This window comes from Neopsephotus bourkii, unplaced genomic scaffold (genome assembly GCF_033783945.1).
Source record: "Neopsephotus bourkii isolate Nb327-2 ecotype Australia unplaced genomic scaffold, CSIRO-AGI_Nbou_v1 NB_838, whole genome shotgun sequence".
In the NCBI taxonomy this organism is placed as follows: Eukaryota; Metazoa; Chordata; class Aves; order Psittaciformes; family Psittacidae; genus Neopsephotus; species Neopsephotus bourkii.
The window spans coordinates 720,529-747,571 of record NW_026901334.1 but is presented as its reverse complement, the minus strand read 5'-3'; the positions used below and the strand labels follow the sequence as shown (position 1 = coordinate 747,571).

Below are 27,043 nucleotides of genomic sequence, written 5' to 3'. Positions count from 1 at the left end.
CCAATAAAGACATCAAAACCCTCACAGCTCATTAGAACAGGCTGCCAACAGGATATTGCAGTGGGCGACCACACAGGTGAACAGTATTGCTCTACTTACATCAGGATCCCTCAAAACAGATAGAAGTCCTCTCCTGTACTGCTTTTGTACAAAACTCAGGCTTACCTGTTGTGCTCTGCCAGGTTAGGAAGGATAACAAAGGACAGAAATCATACATAGGATGCTTCAAGATTTAGGCATTAAGCCGATTTCAACTGATGGCTTAAATGAAATCGAAGGGAAAACACTATGTAGCACCTAATCTTGTAAAACAATAAATACAGCAACAGTCTCCCAACATCCTCTGACCAAAGTTTGACAGTGCCTTCAACTGCATAATTATCAAACAATTCAATTTCATCTGTCTGGGACAAAGCTCAGAGCCTTCCTCTTACAAAGCCCATTCATCACTTACATAAATGTGATAAAACTAATCCCGATCCAAAGCTTCTTTGTAGGATTAACATCCCTTAAAACAGCGAAATGAGACATTCCATTCCTTCTGGGAAAAGTGCTGAAGGATTGGGAAAGGACTCATTTATGGCTCCAAGGCTGCAGATGATTAATGTAATATCCCCAGTCTACAATGCAACCTTCACTTCATTAGTGCCTGTAATTGGGAGTTGTAAAGATAAGATTAATTAAATCTTGAGGATGTTCAAAGTTTAATACATTGGAACATGGTTATTGTGTTATCTGAGACTGCAGCCTGCAAAAAGCCAAGCTGAGCTTTGGAGAACAGTCCACAGAGAGAAAAGAAAAAGGACTTGTTTGGATGGAAACCAGCAAGGAAGGAGGAATTCCAGCTTTTTTAGAAGAACTCTATGGAATAATACACAAATCAGAACGTCCTAGCACAGAACAGCCTCTTGCTAACAGCTGGCTCCAGGTTTAGAAAGTAACTTCTCTTTGGGACAGTCTCCGAGCCTCTGTCCTTCTGCATTTATTCTTAGGAATTCAAAATATCAACTGCAGAAGAGAATTCAAAGTAGGCCAAATTCTGCTTTAAGTTACACTCACAGATCTGACTGATTTACATAGAGATAGGCAATAAAGGAAGGTTTTGGGCTGCTATTTAAAACCAGCAAGAGCAACAGAAGGCTCCTGCAAGCATGGCACAGATTGAGCTCGCTCAATCTAGACATGAAATGATTGATTACAAGGTACAAGAACAATGGAGGTGACATGGAAAGATTAAAAACTGCTGCAATCAAAGGAGTGCTGTTATTGAGCATTATCAGCATCCACCAAGGGCTGGCTTTTGTGCACGACCTTATGGTACCATCCTCCTGCTTTCACCATGAAAAACTGCCAGGCACTTGTTAGGGACAAACCTCCTTGGCAGAGGGAACTGACAAAATGCTGTCATCCGGTAGGATTTGTTACCACCCCTCCTGCACCCACAGGCTGGGGCTCAGCTAACAGCAAAATGGCTTTAATTCCAGAGCCAAGTGACAAGATGCTGCCTGGTAAAGCACATCCAATCATTTTCTTTGCTATATGCATGACTGGGAATACTTTTCAGGTGGGTTTTTCCAACCAGTGGTATGGAGTATATTCACAGACGTCTCAGACTAAGAACTGAGAGAAGCAGGTTCATGATATCCCTCTGCCTGGGCAAGCCTGAATTAGGCACAGAGCTGCACCCCAGCTTCCAACAGACACTTCCTTTAAACCACATCAAAGACAGAGCAAGGATTTTCCATTGCCCCCAACAAGCTCAACTAAAGGGAAGTGAATGTGGCAGCAGCAATATTTTAACAGCCCTTCTTAATAACCATCTTTTAATAGACTGCTGCTGCGTCAGAGCAAACATCTGCAACAGCCAAGGGAACACACAACCCTGCTGAAAATACACATCATCCTCGAGTGCAGAATGTGTCCCTCCTGGTTCAGCCTGGCTCCCCAGTAAAAGAGAAGTCAGCGTAGTGTTAAACCAGCAACAGGTTTAAGGTCTGCCAAACTTGCAAGCAACCGGGCTTGCAAACGAACCAAGCCACCAGTGCCTTAAGTATGGAGTCCCAAGGGCCAGCCTTGCAGTGGTTGACCAAGACAAAGGGCTGAGCTTAAGCTGAAAACCTGCTGCTCAGCGATTTGTCACATTAGGCATGAATAATGGCTTGCTGCTTTGCCAGGGAACACAAGATTTACAGAACAGGGAAGAAACGAATCTCAAGTTATAGGTGTATGACTCAAATGTCATCTTCCCCCGAAGCCAACAATCTCAAAGTAATATCCTGATCCTTCTAAATTACCTTTTGCTACTCCTTCTACAAAAACAAGAGCAGTTCCCTGAAATGAATTAATACAGAACTTGCTGTTCTATGTGAGAAGACTTTCAGCTTCCCCACTTGTTTCACAAAAGCCATTCCCAGCATTTCTGATCTCTACTCCTGTATAATTTGCTGAGTTCCTGAGCAAAACTGATTGTAATTCCCAGACATCAGGGTCATGGTATTTGCCCTAAAGCAACAAACGCATTGGCCAACCACCTCCTGACAGTGGTAACTTTTGTTAACACAACTTGAACTGGACAGTCCCCTTTTCATCCTTAACATAAAAGCAAGATCCTTCCTATCTGCCATAAAGGATGTCATTAATAGTGTAATTTTCCTGGTGTTTTGTTTATTCCCCTGGAATCGGGCTTGATGGATGCGGATAATTATCAGACTATAAAAGCCAGCAAATGCGCTATTTTCTATCGCTCTAAATCATCAAACAAACAAAGTGTGAAACAGCATTTCTGAATACAATTTTCCCCTCTAATGGCTTAGAATTATTATCAGGAACAATGAAAATAAATAAGCAAATGTCTTGTGAGTTAAGGATGTAACGAGTGTGTCAGTGAGAAAGAGCAGACAGACCATCCTGGGATCCAAGCACTAGTTCCGAAGTCACCCAGGGATAACAGAACAGGGAATTCACTACAGCATCAGAGGCTCTTCAGGGACTTCCCAGTCGAACTCCGATTCTTTCCTCACTGCAGCTTCTCCAAAGGGGTTACAATTCAATGTTTTCTTCTTCTTGGCCACTGAAAGCTGAAAGTTAAGCACCTTCTCCACAGCAAAGGCAATCCTCAGCCTGCCCATGCCCTCTCTGCTGGTGCCTTCCTGTTTAAGAGGGACTATTCTCACCTGAAGCTGTGGCTTTGGCAGAGGACCTGGCCATCCTGCCCCTCAACTCAGCCTCCCCCAAAAGCTGCGGCACCAACTCAGAGCAGTTAAGCAGTCCTTAGATTAGGAAACCTTGTGCACCCTTTCTCTACCAGAGACTGGTCTCCATGGGCAGGAGGGGGTTCAATCACAAGGCCTTGGAAATGTCACTTCAGGGCAATCCCTAGGAGAAGGTAAGAAAGTTAATTTCACAGTGTCTGCACAAGGTCTGGCCAAACAGGCCCCACACAGTTTAACATGCTCTAATTACTGGAATAAGGAACAGAAACCAAGAGAACAGCACATTTTAAATGTCTAAGACCATGTGTCAAGCTGGAGGTTAGTTATGTGTCTTCAAAGCAGATTTAGTTGTGTCAAGAATATCGACCCTTTGAAGATTCAAATGCCAACCTACTCTCATACATGACAGGCAGAATAAAAAGCTATCATTTCACTCTCTGCAAGACAAAGTGGGTCCATAAATGCATAATCTGAACCCTGATCTTCACATCTTTAGCCCCCACAACAGCAGAAATGCCTCCAAAGAAAGCCCCTTAGTCTATCAAGAATGTATGTATCACTCAATAGAAGCCATTAAGAACCACCACTGCAAGGGAGGGTGGTCCCTCATTTGCAAAGTTCATATCCTGCTTCTAAGGCCTAATTTCTCTACCAGGTAAAACTCTTAGAACATGACACCTCCTCAGTGTCAAATAAAAGCTCAGAGCAACAAAAGTCGTTTTTTCCACACTGTTTTTAAGCTGGTTTGCAGCCAGTATGAACAAAAAAAGGCATTTCAACAAGAATGGATTGGTCCTTTGTCGATATTGCTGTCACCTCCCTCCCTTTCACAGTCACTTCTCTGTTCCTCCCTGTTTAACCTCCCTTGATCTGTGTCTCCCTCCCAGTTTGTTAAAAGACAGAAATTAACTCCCTTTCTTCTTCTCCTCATCAATATCTGAGGTTATCCCAGGGTGAATTTGCTGTAAGTATTCAATTTCCCTCCTAGATCACTATTTGGAAAGGAAAATCTCTGGCCTGTCTTGTCTGTCCCCTTCTTTTGTGGCTCCTTTACATCTAGCATGCAAACACATGCTCTGGAGATAAGATCACACATGGATCAGAGAGCTCCTTGTTCCTAGGAAAGGACCTTTATCGAGTGTCTGCAGTTTTATCTTTAATGGATCATTTCACAGGACAATGGATGATGGAATTCAGTATCTTTAACCAGCAGTGTCAATGATTTCAAATAATGACATTTTTATTGAAATACACATAGGAAGAAAGATAAACACAGAGGCTGGGGAGTATCTGCTCAAAAAGCCATACTAAGGAGTAAATAGGTAATGACAGAACAAGATTACAACCACACCAGGCACCAAATCAACCTGTCTTCTAAAGCTTAGGGGAAAATGAGCTCTGCAGGCAGCTGCTCCAATACAATCCTTTGGGAACCAGCACAGGAAGAAAATCAGGACCAAACCTGCCCAGAAAGGGCCTGGCTCAGAGTGACCATTCCCAGTTCTTGGACCACAGGGCTCATTTCACTGGGTAAGATCTCTTTTCTGTGCTGCCTGATTGTCAACCCCATTGCCAAGCACAACACGAAGAACCAACAAGCAGGACTGCTGCTAACAGATCAGTAAAGTAAGATGAGGAATTTCCTTCTTCCCTTAAGAAACTACAGTTTGTGCAATTGCAAATTCTCCATTTGCTTTCCAGTGACAATGGGCAGAGTTCTCCTAAGTTACTCTGGCGTTGGGATCAAAACCTTATGGATTGACTGTTCGAAGATCAGAATCAAACTTAACCCCTGCCAACCACACACTGCTAAAAGACTCCTTAACCCTTAAAGTCACCATGGGCTAGAAACAGTATTAACTATGTGAGTTTAAGAGGTACACCTGAAGTCGTAACTCCAAGATTTGCACAAAACCACTGAACATTTGGCTGCTTTCCTAGGGGCTCACTAACCCCAACCTCAATGAGGCCAGAAAGGAGATCTTTCCAGAACTCTAATGCAATTTTTAAATACTATTTTAAAGCAGAGAGCTTAATATGAACAACCATCTGCTCCTGGAAATGGTACCCATGTACCAGTCCAGTTAGCTTCATTGCAACAAACGCCAGGCACAAAACACACAATTACACATCACACTGGAGTGACTCTTTCCACCCATACAAATAAAGCCATAGTCTGCTTCTGCATGCAGTGAATGAGCAGCATGAAGGAGGCATTTTGCTAGGAAAAGGTGTTTGGGGAAAAACATTATGAAATCATTTATTCACTCACTTTGGCCAAGAAGATAATTACTACACAATTCAACAGAGATAAATGACTACAATATTCATCCCATTGCCATTCTCTAGTATTTGTTTTGAAGAACCTGTTCATGTCAGATTTATTTCCCCAAACTGGCACCATTATTAATTCCTGCTTGCTTTTTGTAGTGGATACCATAGAAATCTAAATATAAGTGAAGATCAGGCTTCAAAGACCTTATATTACCTCACTGCAACTCAAGCAACAAGGAGAAAGAAGGTAACGTGGGGAGATCACAGATGTTCCTGCCTTGTACCAACTGGCCTCCCTCATAGGGCAGGGGCACAGCCATGCTCCTGCTCACTGCTCTTGGAAAAACTTATGGATAATTGCTGACAGGAGAACAAAAGGAATCTGCTTGCTAGCAAGGAAAGGTATTTTGGATTAGGAACCCCCTTAAGCTGGAGGTGCAATGCCACTGCAATGACAATGCACTGACACTCTTCCTGAGGAAAAACAAACTCCAGAGGGTTAATGCTCCTCACCCACCCAGCTGCACTGTTTCAAACTACAGCTACTACTCTGAAAAGCTAGGGCCTATGTTCTTGTTAGCATCAAAGCTAGAATTGTTTCAGCTAAGACATGATGAAGATCAGTGGCACAGTGTGTAAAGTTTCCTTTATTTCTTCTACTTGATCCCCTTTGTCATGTTGATTGGCCAGTGAGAAATGGATGGAAACCTCAGAACATTAACTAGTTAACAACTGCGTGGCACTCAGAGGATGCAGGATGCTATTTAAGTGCCGTTTAAGTGCCGTCATTCCTATAGGCTTCTGTTATTTTAAACTCCACTTGTACTGCACTTGGCATCACCCAATGTCAATTTTCTGTGCTGAGTAAAGAAAAAAAAAATCCCTGCTGATTTCTGCCAAAGCGTTGACAAAATGTGAATAAAGACAAAGCTCTGCAGCACCACTGGTGCTTCCTTCTGGTGCTTCCAGCCCCTGCTTTCAGTGCCATGCCAAGGCAGAATCTGCAAGCTCATTCTCCCCCAGGGCCCAAGTCAGATCAGGCTGAAAGAGTTATATGAAGCATGGAAGCACATCTCCCTCCCATCTTGTCTCAGTGGCAGAGTGCACCGTTCAAAAGCCTCAGTTATTAAAACCAATCTGTGATCCTGTCAGACTTCCACAGATCTTCATTTCAAATCAGGCCTGAGCTTTGAGCAGACACTTTCAAAACACACGAATGAGTTGCAGCAAGAGCCTTCTTGGATCAAAGACGTGCTTCTCTCAATCCAGCCTGGGACCACTGAGCTGTGATGAATTATTAGTGCTGGCGGAAACAGCAGTGTATGCATTAAACACTGTCGGTGGAGTAGGAGCCCACTTGAAGACACTGCTGTGCAAAGGAGGATGTGATCACACAGCAGCGTTACCACCTTCCAAGATCATTATGGAGAGCTACAAAGCACAGATCAGAAGGATCTCCACTTTGCTGTTAGGTACCACAAGTCACAGGAGAACCCCAACCTCCAAGAGTTTATCATTTCAGCAAACTAACTAAAGAGGCCCATCAAGATGGACATAAAATGCATGACTGAAACTAAAATGGCACTGAAGTATGGACTAGTACCATGCCCCTTGCCGTGGATTTGGACGAGAAACAGAAAGAGGACTCTGGAGGAGGAAGCACATACACAGCACAGAGCTGAGTGAAAGGGGGAGGGAGACCAAACGGGTATGAGCATCCAGCTGGCTGCTGAGCTCATTTCATCTCTTTTCTTAGAGCCACAGTCCCCCCTTGGTCCCCATCAGTACACGAGTTTGGCTTAATCTTCCTGGCACTTCCTCTCAGTGTTTGATGAGGTTGAAGGAAGACAGACAACGCGAGTCCTACCTCCCCAGAACACTGTGCCTCCTCTGCATCACAAAAAAATACCTTTCCATAATACATACAACAGCATAATAAAACACAACAATCTATTAAAAAGAAAAACCTCCACTATTCCAATTGCAAGCACCTGATGGGGAAGATAATCCACACAACACAGGTTAGACCTCCTTCAACCTCTGTACAATGTGCTGACCCCTGGGATTGAGAGAGCAGCCTGGCAGCGAGCACTGCTCCCTTCCCCACCAGATTTCCATCATCCTTCACCCACAGCACCACCTCCAGGAGGTACAGCCCAGCTCAGACCCGAGGGCAGCCTCGCCTGAGTATTAGCAGTAGAGTGGCTTGTATTGATTAACTAATGACTGCAGTGTATGAAGCCGAAAGGCTGTATTAATAACTCACTGCTGCACTGCTCTCATTTAGGAGGGTATTAACAGGGGGATGCAACTCTGCATCTCGATATATCACTCCTTTTCATGAACCTCTGAGCAAATCAACATGCACATAGATTCTCAATGCAGAAAGTCTGTTCCAAAGCAGCTTCCACCTATAACAGTTTTGGAAGGGGTAGGAGAGTGAAAAGCTGTTCTGCCTGGCCATGCTTTCTCTCTCCCTTTCATTTTATTTCTTTTAATGGGTATCACTGTTCCTTCCTCTATCCCTTTTATCATCAGAAAAGGGGTTTGTTTTGCCAAAGCTGCCCGAGAGCAAATGGTGTTGCAGTTAATCTATAAATCAACCATCACCATAAATTCTCCTCTTTCCCCATCCAAAGCTGCAGGGCTGTAAAACAGATTACATGGGACAGCAGAGGCAGGAAGGAAATTTGTGAGCTGCAAGGAGCCCATCATAGCCCAATGGCCTTCCCCTGCCCCTCCTTTCTCCCCCACTCCACCCCAACAAGCCTATAAATCTCTACTGTTGGAGTGGAACACACAAACAGCAAATGTGTGCACTCATTTAAGAGCAAAACAACCTCACTCACACATTTCACATGGAAGGCTGATGCAGACCTTGGGCATTGAGGGAGCAAAGGCTGCAAAATCTTCTTTTGAATTCCCTAATGCCAAGAAATAGGAAAAGTAAAACTTGGGGGGGGAAGGAATTACCTATATGGAGCAAAACTAAAAATCAGTGTAACTAATTCAGAGTCCTCAGTCCCTTCAAGGGCAAAACAGCTCTGTGATTCCAGCTAACCTCACTTTCAGGAACTCACAGGATCTCCAGGGTGCAAGGGTTACTGAGATCCCAATAATCAACACTTAGAATCACATCTGATCAATTCAAGCACCCTGTGCAATGGCCCCCTGAAGGAATAGAATAGAAGGCAGTAAATGATGTAAAGGCCAAGTGTCCTTCCCCCCTGCTGCCATACAATTCAGTATCAACCATTAAGCCTATCGGCTTTAAATTAGATGACATCCAGCTCCCAAAAACCTGCAACGTACTGTAGAGTGTGTCAAAGCAGAGGGATGGTTCAGAATACAATGCTGGGGAAAGGGGGATAAGGAAGACAAGCTGGAAGAATTAAGCTCCGGGATGGTATTAGGTCATTTTCTTTCTCCAAGATAGTTTTCCAGGGATTAATATTTCCTATCCTGGGGGGAAGAGAGGACAAGAGTTCTGAGACAGCTGCAATGCTCCCTAAGACAACAATGACAACTGAAATCAGCAGCAAGATCCTCAGCACTTCAGATCTGCTGCTGCTTTGGTGTATGCTTGTAGCCAAGAATAAAGAGGGCTCCTTTTACAACCTTCTCCCAGGGGAGCAATCACACCTTCCTTTCAATCTCTCCATCCTAACACTGGTAGAAAATGGGAGATTTCCCTAGTCTCCACCAGTAACAGATACTACGAGTTTATTAACTATAGATGTGACAAGCAAGTCCTCCCAAGGACTCGTGTTCCTTGATTCCTACAGACAGACTTACCCTACTCCTGGAGAAAAGTAAGCAGGATTTCCATAGTACTTCAACCAACAAAGCCTTCCAGTAATGCCGGGGACTTTCAAATAATCAGTCTTAAGACTTTCACTACACAGAAGTCCAGAAGCGCTTTCTTAAACCTAACTGTAGCTCTGACCACTGCTGTCAGCTAATCACACCATTTTAAAGTGCCTTTGGTAATTTGTCCTTAATTCCACATAAACTGCTGTTCTGGCACAGAGCACACTTGGTGATAGTAAAGGCAAACAGATTAGGCATGATCCACTTTCAGCAAGGGAATGTTTTGGAGAGAAGACCATATAACTTAAAAGCTAAAGCTGGCTCCCTGCTTTAATTAAAGGGGATTAAACATCCATCATGATAAGGAAACAGGGACATTTCATAAAAATCAATTACTGTCCCCAGTGTCACTCTGGTTTCACACCTGCAGCTTCTGAACCAATACAGTGTGAGAGCCCATTAGTACTTACAGAAGGTACATTAAATATTGTTGCTATACAGCAAGATCAGCCACAAAACACCTTCTTACCAGTCAGGTGTTACAGTGTTGACAAAACAAGATAGAGACTTTCCACCTCCGAAGTACATCCATCACATTCCCATTAGTGAGATTTAACGTTTCCTTCAGCACTTCCCTCCCACAGGAAGCCCCTCAGGTGGGTATTGCACATGTTGACAGAGATGAAACAAAGCAACAGTGGGGTATTGCAGGGTTTAAAAATACACTTCTGAAACTGCAAGGGCTGAGACACACATGCTCCTCAATAAAATGCCATAATAACCATGAAGTATGAGGCTTGGCATTCAGTTTTGTTGCTTCTGTCATTATAAAAATCTTCTCTTAGCATCGTTTGACAATATGCTCTATTTTAGCTCTCGGCATACGAACGTATAAGGTAATTATACATAATATGTATAATTGATACAGTAAAAGCTCCTACCACAAGAGGTTTAATATAGGGCTGCAAAATGAAATACATTCAAAGTTTGGAAAAAACAAAGACTGTGAAAAGGTTGTAATTAAACTACTAATGGGAGAGGGGCATTCTTTTGTCATTTGGGAAACAAGCAAGCAGGAGCCTCAAGCTGGCAGCTCCCTGCCTGAGCAGCCCAACACCGAGTTACACAACAGCTTTGATGGAAAGTGCCCACACCTCCTGCATGACCTCTCCAGCCTGTCAGGCTGATTTGCCAGTTCAAACCAACAACAGTGTGGCTACAACATGGACCAGCTGCATACGTGTGAGCAACAGCGCATCAGAAAAGCTGTGCATCTTCGATGCAAGGCAAGTGTGATCTGGAAGGGGCAGAGTGGGTATCTGTGCAGCAGCAATCACTGTGGCTAAAGAAAGACATGTAACAGTGCTCATTCTTCTTAGCACAAGGAAGAACTTCAGAAATAAATGCAATGCAATCTGCAGGCACAGAGAAATCATTTAATGAGACTTACATCACTCCCTTTCCTCTGCCTCATCACTGGATGATCCTTTACTGCTCAAGTACCTCACTTAGTGCTGAACACTGCTTTTAACCTGCATCCCCCAGTGACACAGCTCTGTGTCAACAGCTCACACTGCTGCAGCCTGTTCTACTCTGCTTATGGAAAGAAACAGTACAAGAAAGTGTTGGCAGCAGGACTTCTCTGCAGTGACAGCAACACATTAATCAAGAAGCTGTATGACCAAGCAAATGCTCCTTAGGCTGTACAAAGAAGCCATCTTCAGGTATTTGTTTTAATGGTAATCCCAGTCCCCAAAGCACATGCTGCGTAAGAGCTGTAACCCAGAATTTCAAAGACAGAAATGAAAGACCCATATGAAATCCTATGTCAGTAATTATCCTCCCTGACTCATGAGACAGATTCCTTTCTCAGCTTATCTTTGTCCACTGAGGTGGCTTCTCAAGGTCCAAACACATCCTGCAGACCTCCCCAAGAAGGTACTGCACCTCTTCCACAGCAACTGAACAGGAAACTCCTGCAGAACCCATTCAGCAACCTCCATCGGCCAGATTCCCTTCTCACCTTGCCTTCACAAGGAAGCAGAGCTGGTGGCTTCTCATCACTCCTACACGCTACCTGCAAAGCAAGGCTTGGGATGCACAGCCTGGGTTAAAGAAGCCTCACATAACTTATGAGAGACATGAAGAGGAGTTATGGTTTTTAGCAGACAATTTTAAGCAGAATACTACAGAGTCCTTGGTTTCACTACATAAATATCTCTGACAGCCAAACAATAACTCTGCCTCCTATTTTAGAGCTCAGCCCAAAGTGGTAGACTTTGTAACTCTCCACACTCCTGCCATCCCCTGAGGTGCTTCTCAGATGATCACTGTTAGAGTCAAAGAGACTATAAAAAGGATGAAGAAAGCTGGGAAATTTCCACAGCGATGGTGCCAGAAAACCAGACCATTTTAGCCATCCTTGGGTAAAGCCAGGCTGCACCACTGGAATTTCATCACTGAAGTCCAAGAGCTCCCCCAGCTGAGCTCTGCAATGACTGCAACCACAACCAGAAGGCAGGCGATTGCCCGGGTACCTGGAAAGTTCCAGATCTGCTCCCAGGGGTATTCAGATTTACTCCTCAGAAGCCACAGAAGAGCTTAAGAACTCATTAACAGAAGCTGTCATAGTGAAGAACATGGAAGAAATGACTTGGGCAAGTGGCATACTCTTGCCTTATGCTTAAGGGAACAGCAGAGAGGCTTGCCAAACCAGCAGCAGCATCCTGTCACAATATATTTCATTTTGTGTTATACACTGTCATCTGTATAATAAGAACACTCCATTGAAAGGGAAAATGTTTTGCCCAAAACATGATCTGTCTTCAAAATCCTCATCTTCCCCCAACTGTGTAAGGTTTATAGAGCTAGTTACTATAAAAGGACTACACAAACACAGAATGGCTGGATAAAAACCCTCCCTGGGGGAAAAGTACTTACCAAATAGCATAGCAAACCCAAACCCAAGCAGGTGCAGAGCATGTTCCTGCTTTGAGTTTTAACCACCAACACCCGAGCTCCTTTACAAGATGATTTTACGATCTCTATTCTAATTATACGCAGTAGTGACTGAACTCTTCTTTGGTTTGTTTCCTTATTATGCAAGCTGTATTTCCAACAGCAAACTTAAGGAAAAAAAACACTGTTTAGTAAAGATGAGGCAACAGTTTCATGCACTGAGTTTGAGTATCATCTTTATGATACACACAGTATGTGGACATCCACATATACCAAACAAGAGCATGAAGGTCCTAAGATGCATGCAAGAAGAAAACTAGTTTAGGTGAGACATAAATCCATAATGAAGTATGCATGAATTACCTGTTCTCCAACTTCTGCTCACAGTGTGAGTTTGTGGAACAGCCATTACTTTCATGCTGGGATCAGCTTCTCTTTTCCAGCTGATCTGTTCTTATTTCTACTTTTTGAAAGTGATAATCCCCTATTCTGAGTTCAGACCAAACAGCAAGCAGAAGAGAGATGAGGCAGGACTGATTAAGAGGCAGGTATGAAAAGAGCAGTTGGACACAGCCACAATGGCACGACCCTCCCAAAAAACCTCAGGTCAGTTCCTCATACAACTCTTAAAGCAGCCAACCTGTGTGCTGAAACCACCACATCAAAGATGACACTGGCACTGCTGGTGGTCACCAGGGAGGAGAGGATGTGCTTCTTGTGTGCTGGTGGCACCATCTACTGGAGATGGGGACTGAATAAAACCGGGTTTCAGTGAACCACTGCTGAAAATGAAGGGAAAAACTGAGAGTACCTAAAGAGAGAGCGTGGCACATTCTGTTCCTATTCCAGAGATGTTTCTTGAGACCAAGCTCGTTTAACAGACATATCACAAGAGATTCTGCAAAATCCTTGTGCATCTGCTTGAAAAAGGGAGACTAAGATTCAGACCTAATGGGAAAACAGATTTTCTGACACACTGGAAAGACTGTTAAAGTTCACATGAAGACTAGGATTGAATAGACAGATTCAGCCCCTCCTTTTCTAGACTGTAAAAGAACACTACATCCATTCATTACAGTCTCTTCGCTGTCAGTAGCTCTTACAAGCCCACAGGCACTAAGAGCCTGGAGATACTTGGTGTCACTGGGGACTCATACTGCAGGGACATGGAAAGATCTTGTCTGCCTCTGCCAGGGCACAGCAACAGCAGCTTCCCAGTGACATTTAAACTCCAATTTGCAAGTAAATGTCAATATTTATTAGTCACATCAAGATCTTCAGAAAAGCTCTTCTGGGTTGCTAAGTCTCTGTGGTTATGCTTTTAAGTAGGAGGCTTGAGAAAGAACACCACCAGCTCTTGGTAACTTACCCCAGATTCCTCAGGTTCTTCATTTCACCCTCATCTATTGATTATTGTCGTGAAAAGTCCTTTCAAATCAGTCTATGCATCAGAGAGATGAAAAATGCTTCCCACCATTCTAAGAATTGCCCTTGAAAAAGTAACCCTTTGACTCACCTTGTCCTTGGGAGTTGTAAGCACATTTAAATCCTGGAAGTTTTAAAGTTAACAGATGTTTCCTGCCTATAGCTCCATGCAGAACAACAGATTTTCACTATTAAGGTGCACCTGAAGCATCCCCATATTCCCATCACCATTTGCTCTCTCACATTAGTGGAAGTGCTCTCCTGCGCACTACTCTGCAAAAATCCCCAAGCTGTTGAAATCTGGTTTTACCTGTGAAGTCAACAAGTCTTCCTAATTCTCTCCTTTCTAGAAAGATGGGAATTAGGCCTCTGAGCAAGTTAGCATGAAAGGAAGCAAAATTCTTTTCAATTGTAGAATAGGAAAGGAGAAAAAAATGGGAAGAGAGAGATCAGATTGATAGAAATAGGTGGACTTGGAAAAAGAGATATTGCAGCGGTCTCAAAGTAGAGGGTAAAGGTACATAATCACCATGTGCTTAGTACTCTGTCACTTACCAGGATTTTGGCTCCCCAAAATGCAAGTAGTTGATGCTGTAGAGATCCATGTCCTCGGTATGCCAAGCAAATGTTGTCTTCCACATCCCAAAGTAGAGGTAGGGAGTGTTTACACCTTCTATGATAATGCCACACTCATGTTCCACCATGTCTAAGAGGGTGTTCAGATTGCCAATGTTCCATTCTTCCACATCCTGTAATTCAAAAGAAATGTTTTGTACTGGAACATATCAGAACTTGCTCTGAGTAACAGCCACAGCTTCCTTTCAGTGCCTTAAAATGGGGATATCCTGATGTCATCTACACTAATTTAATCCCATCTACTTCCAGAAAGCCTACTTTTAATGCTCAGCAATAACCAGGAAAAGGATGTGCTACCAGTACTTTGTGGCAAAGGGATGACCGCTGGCTTCTTACCCTCTGAAGAGGCACTTGTACTATGTAATATCCTACCATTAAGTAACCATTCTACTAATATACACAAGATAAAGCAGAGGTAAAAGACACTTCTCTCAATGCCATATTCCATCCAGATGTTCTTCATTTGATGAACACTTACCAGCTGATGAGAAACACTAGACTTCAATATCACCAAAGTGGCAGAAGCCTCTGCAAAATCTTTAACCTTGAGATTACCTGAACAGTAATACAGTCTCCAAAGGGAAACTAAGAAACCCCTTTTCCCCAGTGTGCTTAATATGCACGCAAGTATGTGAGCAATCCCAGCTTCGTCCTGCTGGCTGGAGTAACTGCAAGACAGTGAAACTCAAGCTCCTCAGTCTTGATGCTGTCTAAATTAACCTGAAGAGGGACATGGAGGAAAGGGCTGCAGAAAGGAAGCAGGTGAAAAGCGAGATGCAAAGTGAGCTGATGCAGAAGGAGAATGTCTTCCATGACACTCACACCTCAATGCTTGCACAAACAGGGAGCATTTTTTAGGTGTGACTGGCAATTCCATTCTTTAATATCTGCTTACAGGAACTTCAGGAAGCACAATGTATGTTCAGTCCATTGCAAAAGCTGCTTCTCCTAAAGCCTGCATTTGTGTCCGGTTCTGTCACCTTCCCTGACACATTTTATTCCCTTTAAAAACAAAGGGAAAAAAAAACCTAGTATGCTAAAGATTGGGATCAAGGTGGGAAGTTTAGTCACCCCTTGGTAATGAGGGGAAAATAAAGATATCTGCTTTTTTAAGGTTTCTGAATTCTGAATTACTGTTCCTAGAGGAGAGAAAAGCAATAAGGAAGTCAGCGTCCACATTTAAAATAAATGAGGAACATTCCACTTACGGCATCATAGAGTGAGCCGCTGATATCAGCCCCGTAAATTGGGGAGACAAATGTGAGATTCTTCCAGTATTTGCGTTCTAAGTCTTCAAAATCTTGATGGCGTGGAGTACAATACCTGGTAAGGACACAGAAAAGATAAGGATGCAAGAACCCCTGAGGGATGCTCATCACAGACAGATAAATGACTGAAAAGTCATTCCTTTCAGGCAGATTCAAGCTACACCAAAAGCCACCAAGTTACAAACTTATTTGAGATTCTGGATGTAAACTTCCAAGAGAAAGCAGTTTCCTCCCAAATGCTTCCTCTTCAACAAGGCTGCATTTGCTTTTCAGCTTGTTTCTAGAAAGAAAGGCTTTCCACACAACTCCTCCCCACCATTTGACACCAACATACTTCTCGCTGTTAGCCAGACGTCGGTACTCTCCCACAGTCATTGGTTTCTTCTGTATATTATACTGGGTGAACAAGCCCGACTGCCCAGTAACAACCTGCTGAATAGGAGCTGGGATAATCATGTCATCTATGTCATCATAGGTTTTCCGAGGTTTCCATTCCTTGGGAGGAATCACCTGGAATTGGGGGGGGAAACAAACAACAAAATTACTTGATGTTCACAACAGGCACACACAGTTCTCCTGAAGAAAAAGCTGTGGGAGAGGACGGGATTTCATCCCACTGCTACAGGTTATCAGGTAACAGCAGCAGCTCAAATAACCAGCACAGATGACAAGCCAACTGTTCTGCATCTGCTGAGGCACAGGACTGGCTGACATAGAGGGCTGCCAGCCTGCCTGCTAGCAGAAGAGCTGCACAAGACAGGCAGGGAGGATAGAAAGGAGTTATACCAAGGAAGTGTGCTGCATGCCGGAAGGACTGCACATGCTTCCCCTCCAGATGGCATTCCACAATGAAGACTCCAGCAGCGTGCTGCATATCTACAAGTCCATAACCTTTGATAGGAGTGTAAACTATTCCATCTAGAAATCACTTACCTGAGGGTTTTCTTGAGGTGATAGTGCTTTTGGTTTGGTTGGGGTTTTATTTAACTAGGAAGGCCAAATTCCTGTTGCATTATTAATTGATCAGTTTCTATATTTGTAGGTGACAGATCAGGGACCAACTCCTTCAATGAAAAGGGGTAAGGGCTAGAGAAGAACAAAAGAAAACCAAGGGGAACACATCCAGAACTCTTTCCTCACGCTTACAGGCTGCACAAAAAGCAACCACCCTGCTGCAAAGCAGTCCCAAATCTGGAAGAAAAAGCTGTAATTTTAAGCAGAAGAGCTGCCAACAATTCTAGGCTCAAGATCAGAGAACAATCACTGGGACATTCAGCAGGCATGTGCAGTGACAAAGTACAATGTCTGCAGTGTAATTTGGTAGGAGCATCAGCCAAATAAAGTTACAGGAACTGGAGACAAGTTATTGATTTTGTGGGCATGGCTCCCCCAGGCTACGATGAGCTCGACTTCCATTACAAGGCTCAAAAATGCAGTTGCAAGAGACAGAGACAAAAATTACCTTGAAATGCTCAGATTTAGTCCTACAAGTAGAGCAATTTCTTTACAACATCTGGAATTTACCAACAACCATCATTAACATTATCTACCCTGGCAGGCCCCTGGAATGTAATTGCCGGTACACTTGAGTGGACAAGGAAACGTTTCACAGAGAGCTTTTATCAATACCCAGCTCTATTTAGAACTGTAACATAAACAGTAATTGACCTATGGGTTAGAAAAAATGAAATTATTTCATGCCTAACAGCTTTATTCCTCTGCTATGCTTTATTAAGCTCTGCTAAATACCATTTGTAACAACTACCTTGTCAGAACAACTCATCTCCCTCAGCCTATGGTGCAACACGGCTCGGCCACAAAAATACTCTTTCTACTCAGTCCTGATATTTTCCAAGCAGTTGTATGTCAAGCACTGGAACTGAGAAACTTCACATGACGAGTTCTCAGAGAGCTTCATCAGTGTAAAGATGTGGATGGGAAGGAAGGAGAGAGATGGTTTAGAGCTGGCTGAAGAACTGCTTCCTGAAGGTCAAAAAGGCTTTCAGGCATTTATTAGGGAATCACACACACGCAGAGGACTGAAAACCTCCCACCTCCAGCCCTTGAGGACCATGGCTACTGCTATCAGTGTCCTCAGCAACAGAAGCAGGACACAGAAATACCCTTAACCCATTGATGCAGGGGCTGGGAATGTGCTGTTTTCCATTCAGGGATCAGGAAAAGCCATCCTGCAAATAAATCCTTCTTTAACTCTTAGGCAAGGCCTGGAACTCCTCTGTCTTTCCCCTCTTGGTTAACCAAGACACAGGTTGCAAGTCTGATTTTCAAAAACAAGCTCTGCTTGACTCCATGAAAGCAGAAACTGCTTCGGAGGGAAATAACTTCATAGACACCCTACATAAAGCAGAGCCTCAGGAAGGCAGCCTTCAGGAAGCTTTCCACTACCTCAGCTAGGGCAACTCACCTTGGCCAGCCCTGCTCGGTGAGCTCCTTGTGATTCCATGTAAGCAATGTACTTCCCAAAGTCCCGGAACTCCTCCAGGGTGGGACGAAAGGTCATGATCTTGCATCCAGGGTTCACTTCTGACCCCATGTTTCTGCGACGGAAGGGCCTGGAGGGGAAGCAAAAAGGGAAAGAGAGAGGAGAGGCAGAAGAAAACAAACTGGTTAAAAAAGTCAGGTTTCTTTCTGCTTCCTTTAATGAGCGTCACAGAGGCATAGATGTACTCTTCATTTCTCTCCCCTGCTCCCCTAAGAGAGTGTTTGTACATAATATCTATTCTAAAATGGATAGGATGAGCATTAACAAAAAAAACCCAGTCTATTTGCTAGCAGGGCCCTAGGAAGGGTCAAGTATCAGCAGCCTCCTGATACCAGCATCATCTGCAAGATCAGACAGAGCCTAAATATAGCTCACAGCCTGAACACTGTCCCCTCCATTCATCGTATGAAGCCGTGTCTCAACAGAACAGGGGTCACAAACAACAAACCTCTCACTACCTTCAGCATCTACCCAGCATGTGAGTGTGGAACCAGTGCCCCTCAGAGCCAGAATGCTTCATCCTTTTCTGTATCACAGGATCCCAGCCTGGTTTGGGTTGAAGGGACCTTAAAGCTCACCCAGTCCCAACCCCTGCCATGGGCAGGGACCCCTTCCACTGGAGCAGCTTGCTCCAAGCCCCTGTGTCCAACCTGGCCTTGAGCACTGCCAGGGATGGGGCAGCCACAGCTCCTCTGGGCACCCTGTGCCAGCGCCTCAGCACCCTCACAGTAAAGAGCTTCTTCCTTGTATCTAACCTGAACTTCTGTTTTCAGTTTAAACCTGTCACCCCGTCTCCTACCACTACATTCACTGATGAAGAGTCCCTCTCTGGCAGGAGAGGAGCTATCTAGGTTCAAAACCAACAGCTCTGACCAATATTCTTTCATTATCCATGTGCTACATAAAAAAATTATAAAATTAGGGGTTTTGTTAAAGGTAACTTCATTACAGCTTGTACTTGCAGTGAAAACAGACGACACAAAGGGTCAGACAATTCTTAAAGGAAATGTAGATGCACAATTTCAGAGCATCTTTCCAGGTGAAAAGTGAAATTGCTCCATTTACATCCCAATTCACGGTGGAAAAAAGAAACAGCACAATTCAGGGTGAAATGAACAGTTTTTAAATGGACCTTCCTAAGTTGTGCTGGAAACTTCGAAGGTAAACTCTTAAAACAAAATGGTTTAATGGCATTTTAGTGGCAAATAACTACAAAACCATTCTCCATGTCAGAAGAGCAGCCGCAGCACATCCAATATGCTCAAACTATCACGAGAGGGCAGCACAGGGCTTGTAAGGAATGAAAGGTGCAGCCACGCTATGCCAAACCACGAGTTGTAAATCACAAGCAAAGCACGTTTGGTTTAAATTGATTTCAAACCAGCCAAGAAGCACTCCAGATGCTCTCAGTGTTAGGAAACACAAAACAGAGGAATGGTTCTATCAGTGTTTTAATCAGCGAGTGTGCACACAACTCACCCGTCTCCAGAGAGACATCAGATACTCTACGTGCCCCCTGCAAGTAAACCCAACCTCACACTAAGTGGGAAAGACTCAATACCATTATTATTACTATTATTTCCAAGGCAAATGAACAGTTTGGAGTTGATATTTTAGAAAAGAGAAGATTTTAGGATTCTTCAGAGTTCCCTTCAGATCTGTCAGATCTGTCTCAAAGCAACAGGCTGCAGGTCAAAGCCCTTCCCCAGCATAGACTTAAAGGAATTTCATGCAGAAAACCACAGCCTCTCGTGCTCATCTGACCCTTGAGCTCTCATCTTCAGGGTGCCCCTGCCCCAAAGGGATCTCCAACCTTGCTATGCAGAAAAAGACTTGCTCTGTTTCAGGGTCAGCACCTGAAGATAAGAAACAGGCTTCATAAATACCCACAAGAACAAGTTACTTATTTTGCAGAAAATACAAGAGGAGGAAACAGCATCTCCCATCCCTGAGAGAAACCACAGGAGCTGATAAGCTCCAGGCATCCATTTGCCACAGTTTTTCCTCCAAAATGCTGAAGAAAAGCATTGTTTACCAGGAAAACACAAAGCCACCAGGGTAGGAAGGGAGCTGTGGAGATCATCTAATCCAGCCCCCTGCAGAGGTAGGGCCACCAAACAGAGCTGATCATGGCCACGAGTGGAAAGGAAGAGAAGTGACTGGTGGAGAAGTGGGACACACACAGGAACCATCCCCAAACTCTCAGTCCAGCACTGTCTCACTGAGAATGCTGTGCTATTTTTAAACAGGGTCTGGAAATGCCATGAGAGTTCACCCGAGCAGGAAGCACCAGGTCAGGCTCCACAGCAGCACGGCTGCTCCTGAGGATCTGGCTTAGGGAAAGGAGCTTGAATTCCATCCTGAGGGGGATCCGTGCCAGCACCATCTGCTCCAGGGATGCCTTCCCAGGCTTTGCAGCTTTACCAACAACCAGGGGAAAAAAAGCCAGTAGAACAGTCAAAGCAAGGATTTATCCCATCTTTTCCTCAAGATCACCTCCAGCAATTCCTATTTTTATTCAATGAACTGGGAGCAAATAGTCAAAATACCTGCTATAACAAAGAGGGGGATCAAAAACTACTTCATACAAATCTTAATAAATTAAAGCACCTACCTGCCGCAGTACGAACTGTGACTCTGGAATGCAGGCAGCAAAGAACAACAGATTTTTCTGTGTTTAATCCCATATCTTTATTCTAAGAAACATCTTAACACCTACCTCAGATAACATTTCATGGAATCATGGAATGGTTTGGGTTGGAAGGGACCTTAAAGCTCATCCAGTTCCAACCCCCTGCCACAGGCAGGGACACCTTCCACTAGAGCAGGTTGCTCCAGGAATGCTGCCAGGAATGGGGCACAGAAGCCACAGAGGAAGTACTGGGAGGAAAGAATCCCTTTGCACATCACAGCTCTAATGTATTTTGGATAAACAGTGGCAGGATTTACTCCTTCCTCCTACCCAGCTCCCAGTATCAGAGGGCGAAGCAAGGCAGTGGGACAAGCCCAGGGCTGCAGCAACAAGCTTCCTTATGGGATTTCCAGGAGACAGCCTCACTAAAACAGTGCCACAAGGAGCTCGCCAGCAGCACTGAGGACTATTTCACAGCAGAATCCAACTCTTCCAGGAACACTGAAAGCATTCTTCCCCCATGGCTCTGCCGTGCAGCAGGGTGGATGGTGACGATATGAACAAATCTCTCTTCACTGTTAATAGTGAAAGGGATGATTTTGCAGGAAGAATCTAAGCTCCCTATTAGTTCTTGACAAGAAGAACAAAGGTATTTTTCTCAGCTGGACACATTCAGTTTCTTTGTAAGAGAGAGTAACAACCTGAAATATTATGAAAACCTTCTAAACTGCAACCACAGTACAGAAACACTAACCTTGTCTCCAGAGGGATGATCTCGATGGACACAAAGAGCTGAGCTTTTCATTTCAATGACTTTTACATGAGACTTTTCCCTCTAACACTGATGTGAACCAAGACACTTTTGTGACTGAAATCCTACACCTGTTGATTGAAACCTTTGTAGGGCACTGAAAAAGCCCAAGAAACCCAGCAGAGATCAAGGACTCATGCTTGCTAAAAGACTTACAGGACTGGGAATCCTTCCTCCAGGAACTTCCAAGTAGTTCCCCGCTGCTCCCCTGCTACTGATCTTGGAAAAGCGGATAACGCCAACTCATTCTCCTCTGCTGTTGAGTCAGGGGGTAACCTTGACTAAAGGTAGTGACTATCAGTGGAAACAAACGTGCCAAATCCTGTACCTATGCCCAGGGCACGTGGCTACAGAACTAGAGCAAACTCAACCTGCTGGTTTGCTTTAAAACCTCCGTTATCAATCCAGATTTGAACAGTAAAACCACAGCAGAATTTATGGCAGTGTTTATACAGTAACACTAGAGTCATCTTTAAACTTGCTGAACAAACTTTATATGCTCTCTGGGATTCTCAGTTTCTTCAATAAACCAGAACACATGCACCTTCAGAGCCCTTTAAAGAAGGCACCAGGTCTAAAGGTAAACTACTACTCTTCAACATACACCCAACTGCCACGTACATTACATGCATACAGCTGGCAGAACCACATTTGAATGACCTGCTTCTCCAAAAGGTGCAGCTTTCTATCCTAACCCCACACAAAAAAATCCTGCTGCATTTTTGCCCCAAAGGCCTTGAAGCCAGACAATGCAAATTCAAACGGATGAAGGGAAATGCCCTTTGGAACACACTCCTACAGAAAAACCGAATAAAGGAGATGTTCAAAATCTGGTAGACAAAACCACTGCATGGAAAGCATAGGCAGCAAAAATAACCTTGTAAGAGGATATACAGCACCCACAGCAAACTGCCCAAGATTTCACTTGTGTTGGAAGGGGCTGAAAAGACACATGGAAATATCCTCCTGAGTGCACCATGCAACCTGCTGCCAACCCAGTGCAGCAAATACAGTGGCCTGCTTGCACTGGTGGTGGGGACATGCTGGCACCAGCATCACACCCTGCCAAAGGAGGAAGAAGCACAGCCATCAAAATTTCACACAACAAACAAAGCACTGGCCGCAGTTTGAAGCAAGAGGAAATCTCACAGCAGTACCCACTTGGATAGCTGCTGAGCTCCCACCATCGCCATTTGTTGTTCTCCTGTGCCAAATACGATGATTTGTGGTGCCATGGTACAAAATGATCAGGGAGACGACTCTGGTTACATGGCTGTGCTTCAGAAGCATGGAGCTGTAGACTTTTCAAGCAGGAGCACAAAGCCACCATCTCAAACCACTGCCTCATGATGCAAAAAGGAGAATTTCAAACATCTGAAACTGTTAGAGGAGAAGTCTGGGTGGATTAAACTCTTCTAGGAGGCAAACTGGTAACAATATCATCTCTCTTCCCAAAAAAAGAAAGCAATCTATCTTCTATGTATCTGGAGTTCATACACACCTGAAGACTGACAGTTACTAGTGTTCTCCAATCAAATTGCCCTTTTACAGAACTCTGAACCCACAAACTCATCATCTAACCAATGCAGACAACACCACTGCACTTGTAACACCAGTAAAACCACTGCTAGCAGTTAAGAAAATCAAGTTACACAGCTCATTATACTACATAAGGCCAGTGAATTACACACCCGTGCAGGAGACCATCTAAGGACAACACACACCAAAGCAAGGAAGTGCATTTAGTCCCAGATACTGAGGAGGGAAAAAAAGAGGAGATACAACAAGATCTAAATGAGGCACATCTAAATAGCTCAGCTAACAGAAGACATAAAGAAGATGTTGTTTCCAGCACCAAGCACAAAAACCATTAATATATAACAAATTAGTAATTTCAATGCTGAAAACAGCATCTCATTCTTTGGGGAAGAATGTTCTGAGTGCATTCTGCCCCTGATAAGAAGTTGCTATCAGGCAACCAATGGACTGGTTTAATACTTTAGAAAGCTAAAGAGACATGCCAGATCTTAAGCAAGGTTTTCAAATCACAAACCCAAAACTTCTAACCCTCCCTTGTCCTCCAGTTTTCTTGACAACCCTCTGTGTCAGAGCACACCCAAAGCCTGACAGCACTGTGGAACACCACTGAGGAGCAATGGCAACAAATCTTGTTTCAATGCTCAAACTGTTCAACCTCTGATCTTCTTCCCTTCCCTGGCAATTCCCCTTGAAAACTCATGTCTGTTGATCCAAACACATCTAAACCTCCCCTGCCCTTTCAATGATAACTAGGAAAGAAGAGGTTTGACTCATGCTAAGCTTCCTCAGCCTAGGGCAGGCTGGGCAGCACATGAAGATCTCCTCATTACCTGGCCATGGTTCCAACCAAGCCAAAGCGACGTGCCTTACTTCAGCGTCACTGAGGAGCCAGCAAACTTCCATGCAGCTCCCACCATGTCCTCTCAGTAACAGCCACGACCGTTGGGTCCTCCCAGGTACCAGCCATGGAATGTTCCTACAGGTTACTAGGCAACCACGTGGGGTCCTCCCTGGTAACAGCCACAAGTTACCGGGCAACCACCGTGGGGTCCTCCCTGGTAACGCCCATGGAACGTTCCTACAAGTTACAGAGTATCTACCACCATGTCTTCCCTGGTAAGCACTGCAGAACATTCCAACACCAATTCACCCTGACCTTGCCACTTACCTATACCCAGAGCTCCTCTGAGTCCCAGAGCACTGGTAGGACATCAGTTCCTTTCCCCACAAGTGTGGGCAAAACAATTACTTCAACCAGTACTTGAAAAACTGAAAACCTGAACAAAGGACTTAAACTTGGCCATTTACCTTACTGTCCTTGATTAAACTGCCACCAGGTTGGGTTTATGCCCTTTCTCAGGGAGATAAGGCCAAGTCAGGCACTGATGGAGTGGGAAGAGGCAGAGCACCCTCCATGGCCTGCAGTGACACACACTGGTCTCAGTCAATGCCACAGCCAAGCAGCAACACATGAGGATTTGGGGCCTTTTAGCACGTTTTTACCTCCCTGTTCCTCACCAAAAGGGCAGAGAAATGCTTGTGGGGGAAGTTCTGCCTTAGGAACCACATCCCAGGTGTAGGCTGCAGGCTCCCATCAGGATTAATAGAATAGGAAAGCCTGGGGCCTGTGAGCTTTGTCCAAGTCTACTGCAAGTCTCTGGCAAACTTGAAAATCAATTTAGTTTGAGGGGAAAAAAAAATCTGATCCTCAACTGAAAATAAAGTTACAAAATTAAAACAAACCCAACAAAATACAGGTTTTAAATGTGCCTGAATAAACTTCTGACTCACTATTTCTGAGGCATTTCCCATACAGTAACCTAAGAACCCTGCTAAGGAAAGAATCTTTGAAATTTACTCTTCCCTCAGTATTTAACTACTAATATTAATGGAAACCTCCTGTGTTTATTTGAAATGGCATTTTTTCATTAATTAGGCTGGAACATAGAGGGCAGATTCTTCTATTTCCATCTACTTCCTTTCTCAGTAAGCCAAGTAATTACACTCAATTTACATCGAGATTCTCATGGATCCAGCATTAGCAAAAGCTTCTTAGCAGAACAAAAGACAAACTCCTGCACAGCATCAAGATGGTACAGAAACAGGCAATTCTATCTCACTAGGTTTAGAGCAGGTTTATGCCTCCCAAGCACAGCTGAGAACTTTCTTTCCCTTTATTCCTGAGAATCACATTACAGCATTTAGACAAAGAGTGCAAATTTGTGCATTTGCAGATTGTTGTGGTGATGCTCAGGGCACTTTGAAATGACTGGAAGATTACAGCAACAATTTTAAACTATCACCTTTTTCCCCAAAATTATTCATATATTCAATTCACTCCATTTTTCAGCTCCAAATCACTTTGAGGTTTGTATATCCCTCCTAGGGTCTAAGTAAACAGAGGAAAGCTCTGAGGAAGAGGAACAGGGAGACAACGTTCCCATGCAGGCACAGCGAGTACTCACCAGCCAAGTGGATGAAGATCTACAGTGCCTGGGAGCTGAGAAATTACCTTCTAATAAATGTTACACTCCAGGAGGCTTCTCCAGAACTCCAGATTCTCTTCTACTTGAAACCAAGCAGCACATGTAGCTCATTAAAGTTCTCCCTCAGAACATCCATGTAGTGCACAGTTACCCATACAATTCTTCAAACTGCAGCACAATTATTTAGTCACAAACAACATTTAAAAGCAGAACAAGTGTCTAGATTTAAGAGCAATAAATCTGGAGGAAATTAAAACAGTTCATCATTGCCTGAAGCAAGGTAGGCAATAGGCAAAGCCTATTTCTGACTGAATTCAGAATCAATACCCAGCTGTCTCCCTCCTCAAATTCAATGTTTCACTGAATAGGAAAGATAAACTCATCCTAAAGCCACACAAATCAACGTACCACTACTGAAACAGAACCAGGGAGGGTCAGTTTGCTGCATGACACAATAGCTATGTTTGCTGTCTTCACTACATTTACTGCAAGGCTATAGAAGTATGAAAAAAACTAATTTAAAAAGCATTTGACCTGAACTGCTGCTTCCCAGCAGCTCCACTGTGACTTGGATCTACACCAAACTACTTTGGGTTCACTTTGCCAGAACAGAAAGAACAGCATTCAGGAGCTCACCATTTCGAACTGCAAGACCGCAGCAAAAGGAGGAAACTCCTGCCCAGATCTGGAGAAAATGAGGTAAAAAAAACAGTACCTCTTTTCGATGGGCTCCTGTTTGGGCTGCACAGGAATTCGAAGTCTCAGTCCACGCCACCTGAATCCAGGCAGAAGTGCTGCAAAGTTTACAATATTGGAAAGCAACCCATAGTCTTTTAATCTTGTCAGGAAGATGCATGGGAAGCCTTGATAACTGTCCTGCTTTGTATGAAAAGGTGATTCCTGTACCAGCTCCATACCTTCATGAGGAATGATACCCAACAGCCTTCCTCCTGCCAGAACAAACCTGACAGACCTCCAGACCTGCAGCAGCTCAACTTCTTCTCTAGGTTGCTTCAGCCTTTGGCGAGACAGAATTTGAACCACCTCTGTTGTTGTAAGTGGGCTTGAGCATTCTGCCGACATAAACCCCCAATTCTTGGTTGCAGCTTTTGCACAAGGTGCTTTAGGTCCTGCCTGCAGTGGGTGTGACACACTGACCCAGATTCCAGCTTCAGAGCAGCTGCATTGCCAGAAAGTGAGCTCCTCGGGAGGAGGCTGAGCAAGAGCCAAAGCCAGGCAGCGGTGAACAGGACCAAGCAGCAGGACACGGCTCCTGCAGCTCCACGAGTGCACTTCAGCAGGAGGATCTACCTCAGCTGCACCTGCGAGTAACTTACAACCCCTGGTCTTGAATTACAGAGGGAGGTGGGGGGAAGCCCACAGGATTGTCAGGCATGTCACACCTCACACACCAGATCCATTCCACACCTTGTAACCAGAATTACAACTGAAAGGAGTGACAATTTCAAATCAAAATTAAAGCAAAGCC

At 44.1% G+C, this 27,043-nt stretch overlaps 1 protein-coding gene across 3 annotated transcripts in view; it reads right to left on the bottom strand.

The window, feature by feature from the left end:
* KDM4B (lysine demethylase 4B) overlaps positions 1–27,043 on the bottom strand; it is an 89,199-nt gene that overhangs the window by 45,440 nt on the left and 16,716 nt on the right. For 2 of the 3 annotated variants that reach the window (XM_061355848.1, XM_061355850.1), the window contains exons 1-4: positions 18,009–18,137; positions 15,918–16,093; positions 15,524–15,638; positions 14,235–14,428 (exon numbers count right to left, since the gene is read on the bottom strand). In XM_061355848.1, the coding sequence (XP_061211832.1) occupies positions 14,235–14,428; positions 15,524–15,638; positions 15,918–16,093; positions 18,009–18,137 (614 nt within the window). Of the gene's footprint in view, positions 1–14,234; positions 14,429–15,523; positions 15,639–15,917; positions 16,094–18,008; positions 18,138–27,043 lie in introns of those variants that run through there. The other variant, XM_061355851.1, reaches the window with a different exon arrangement.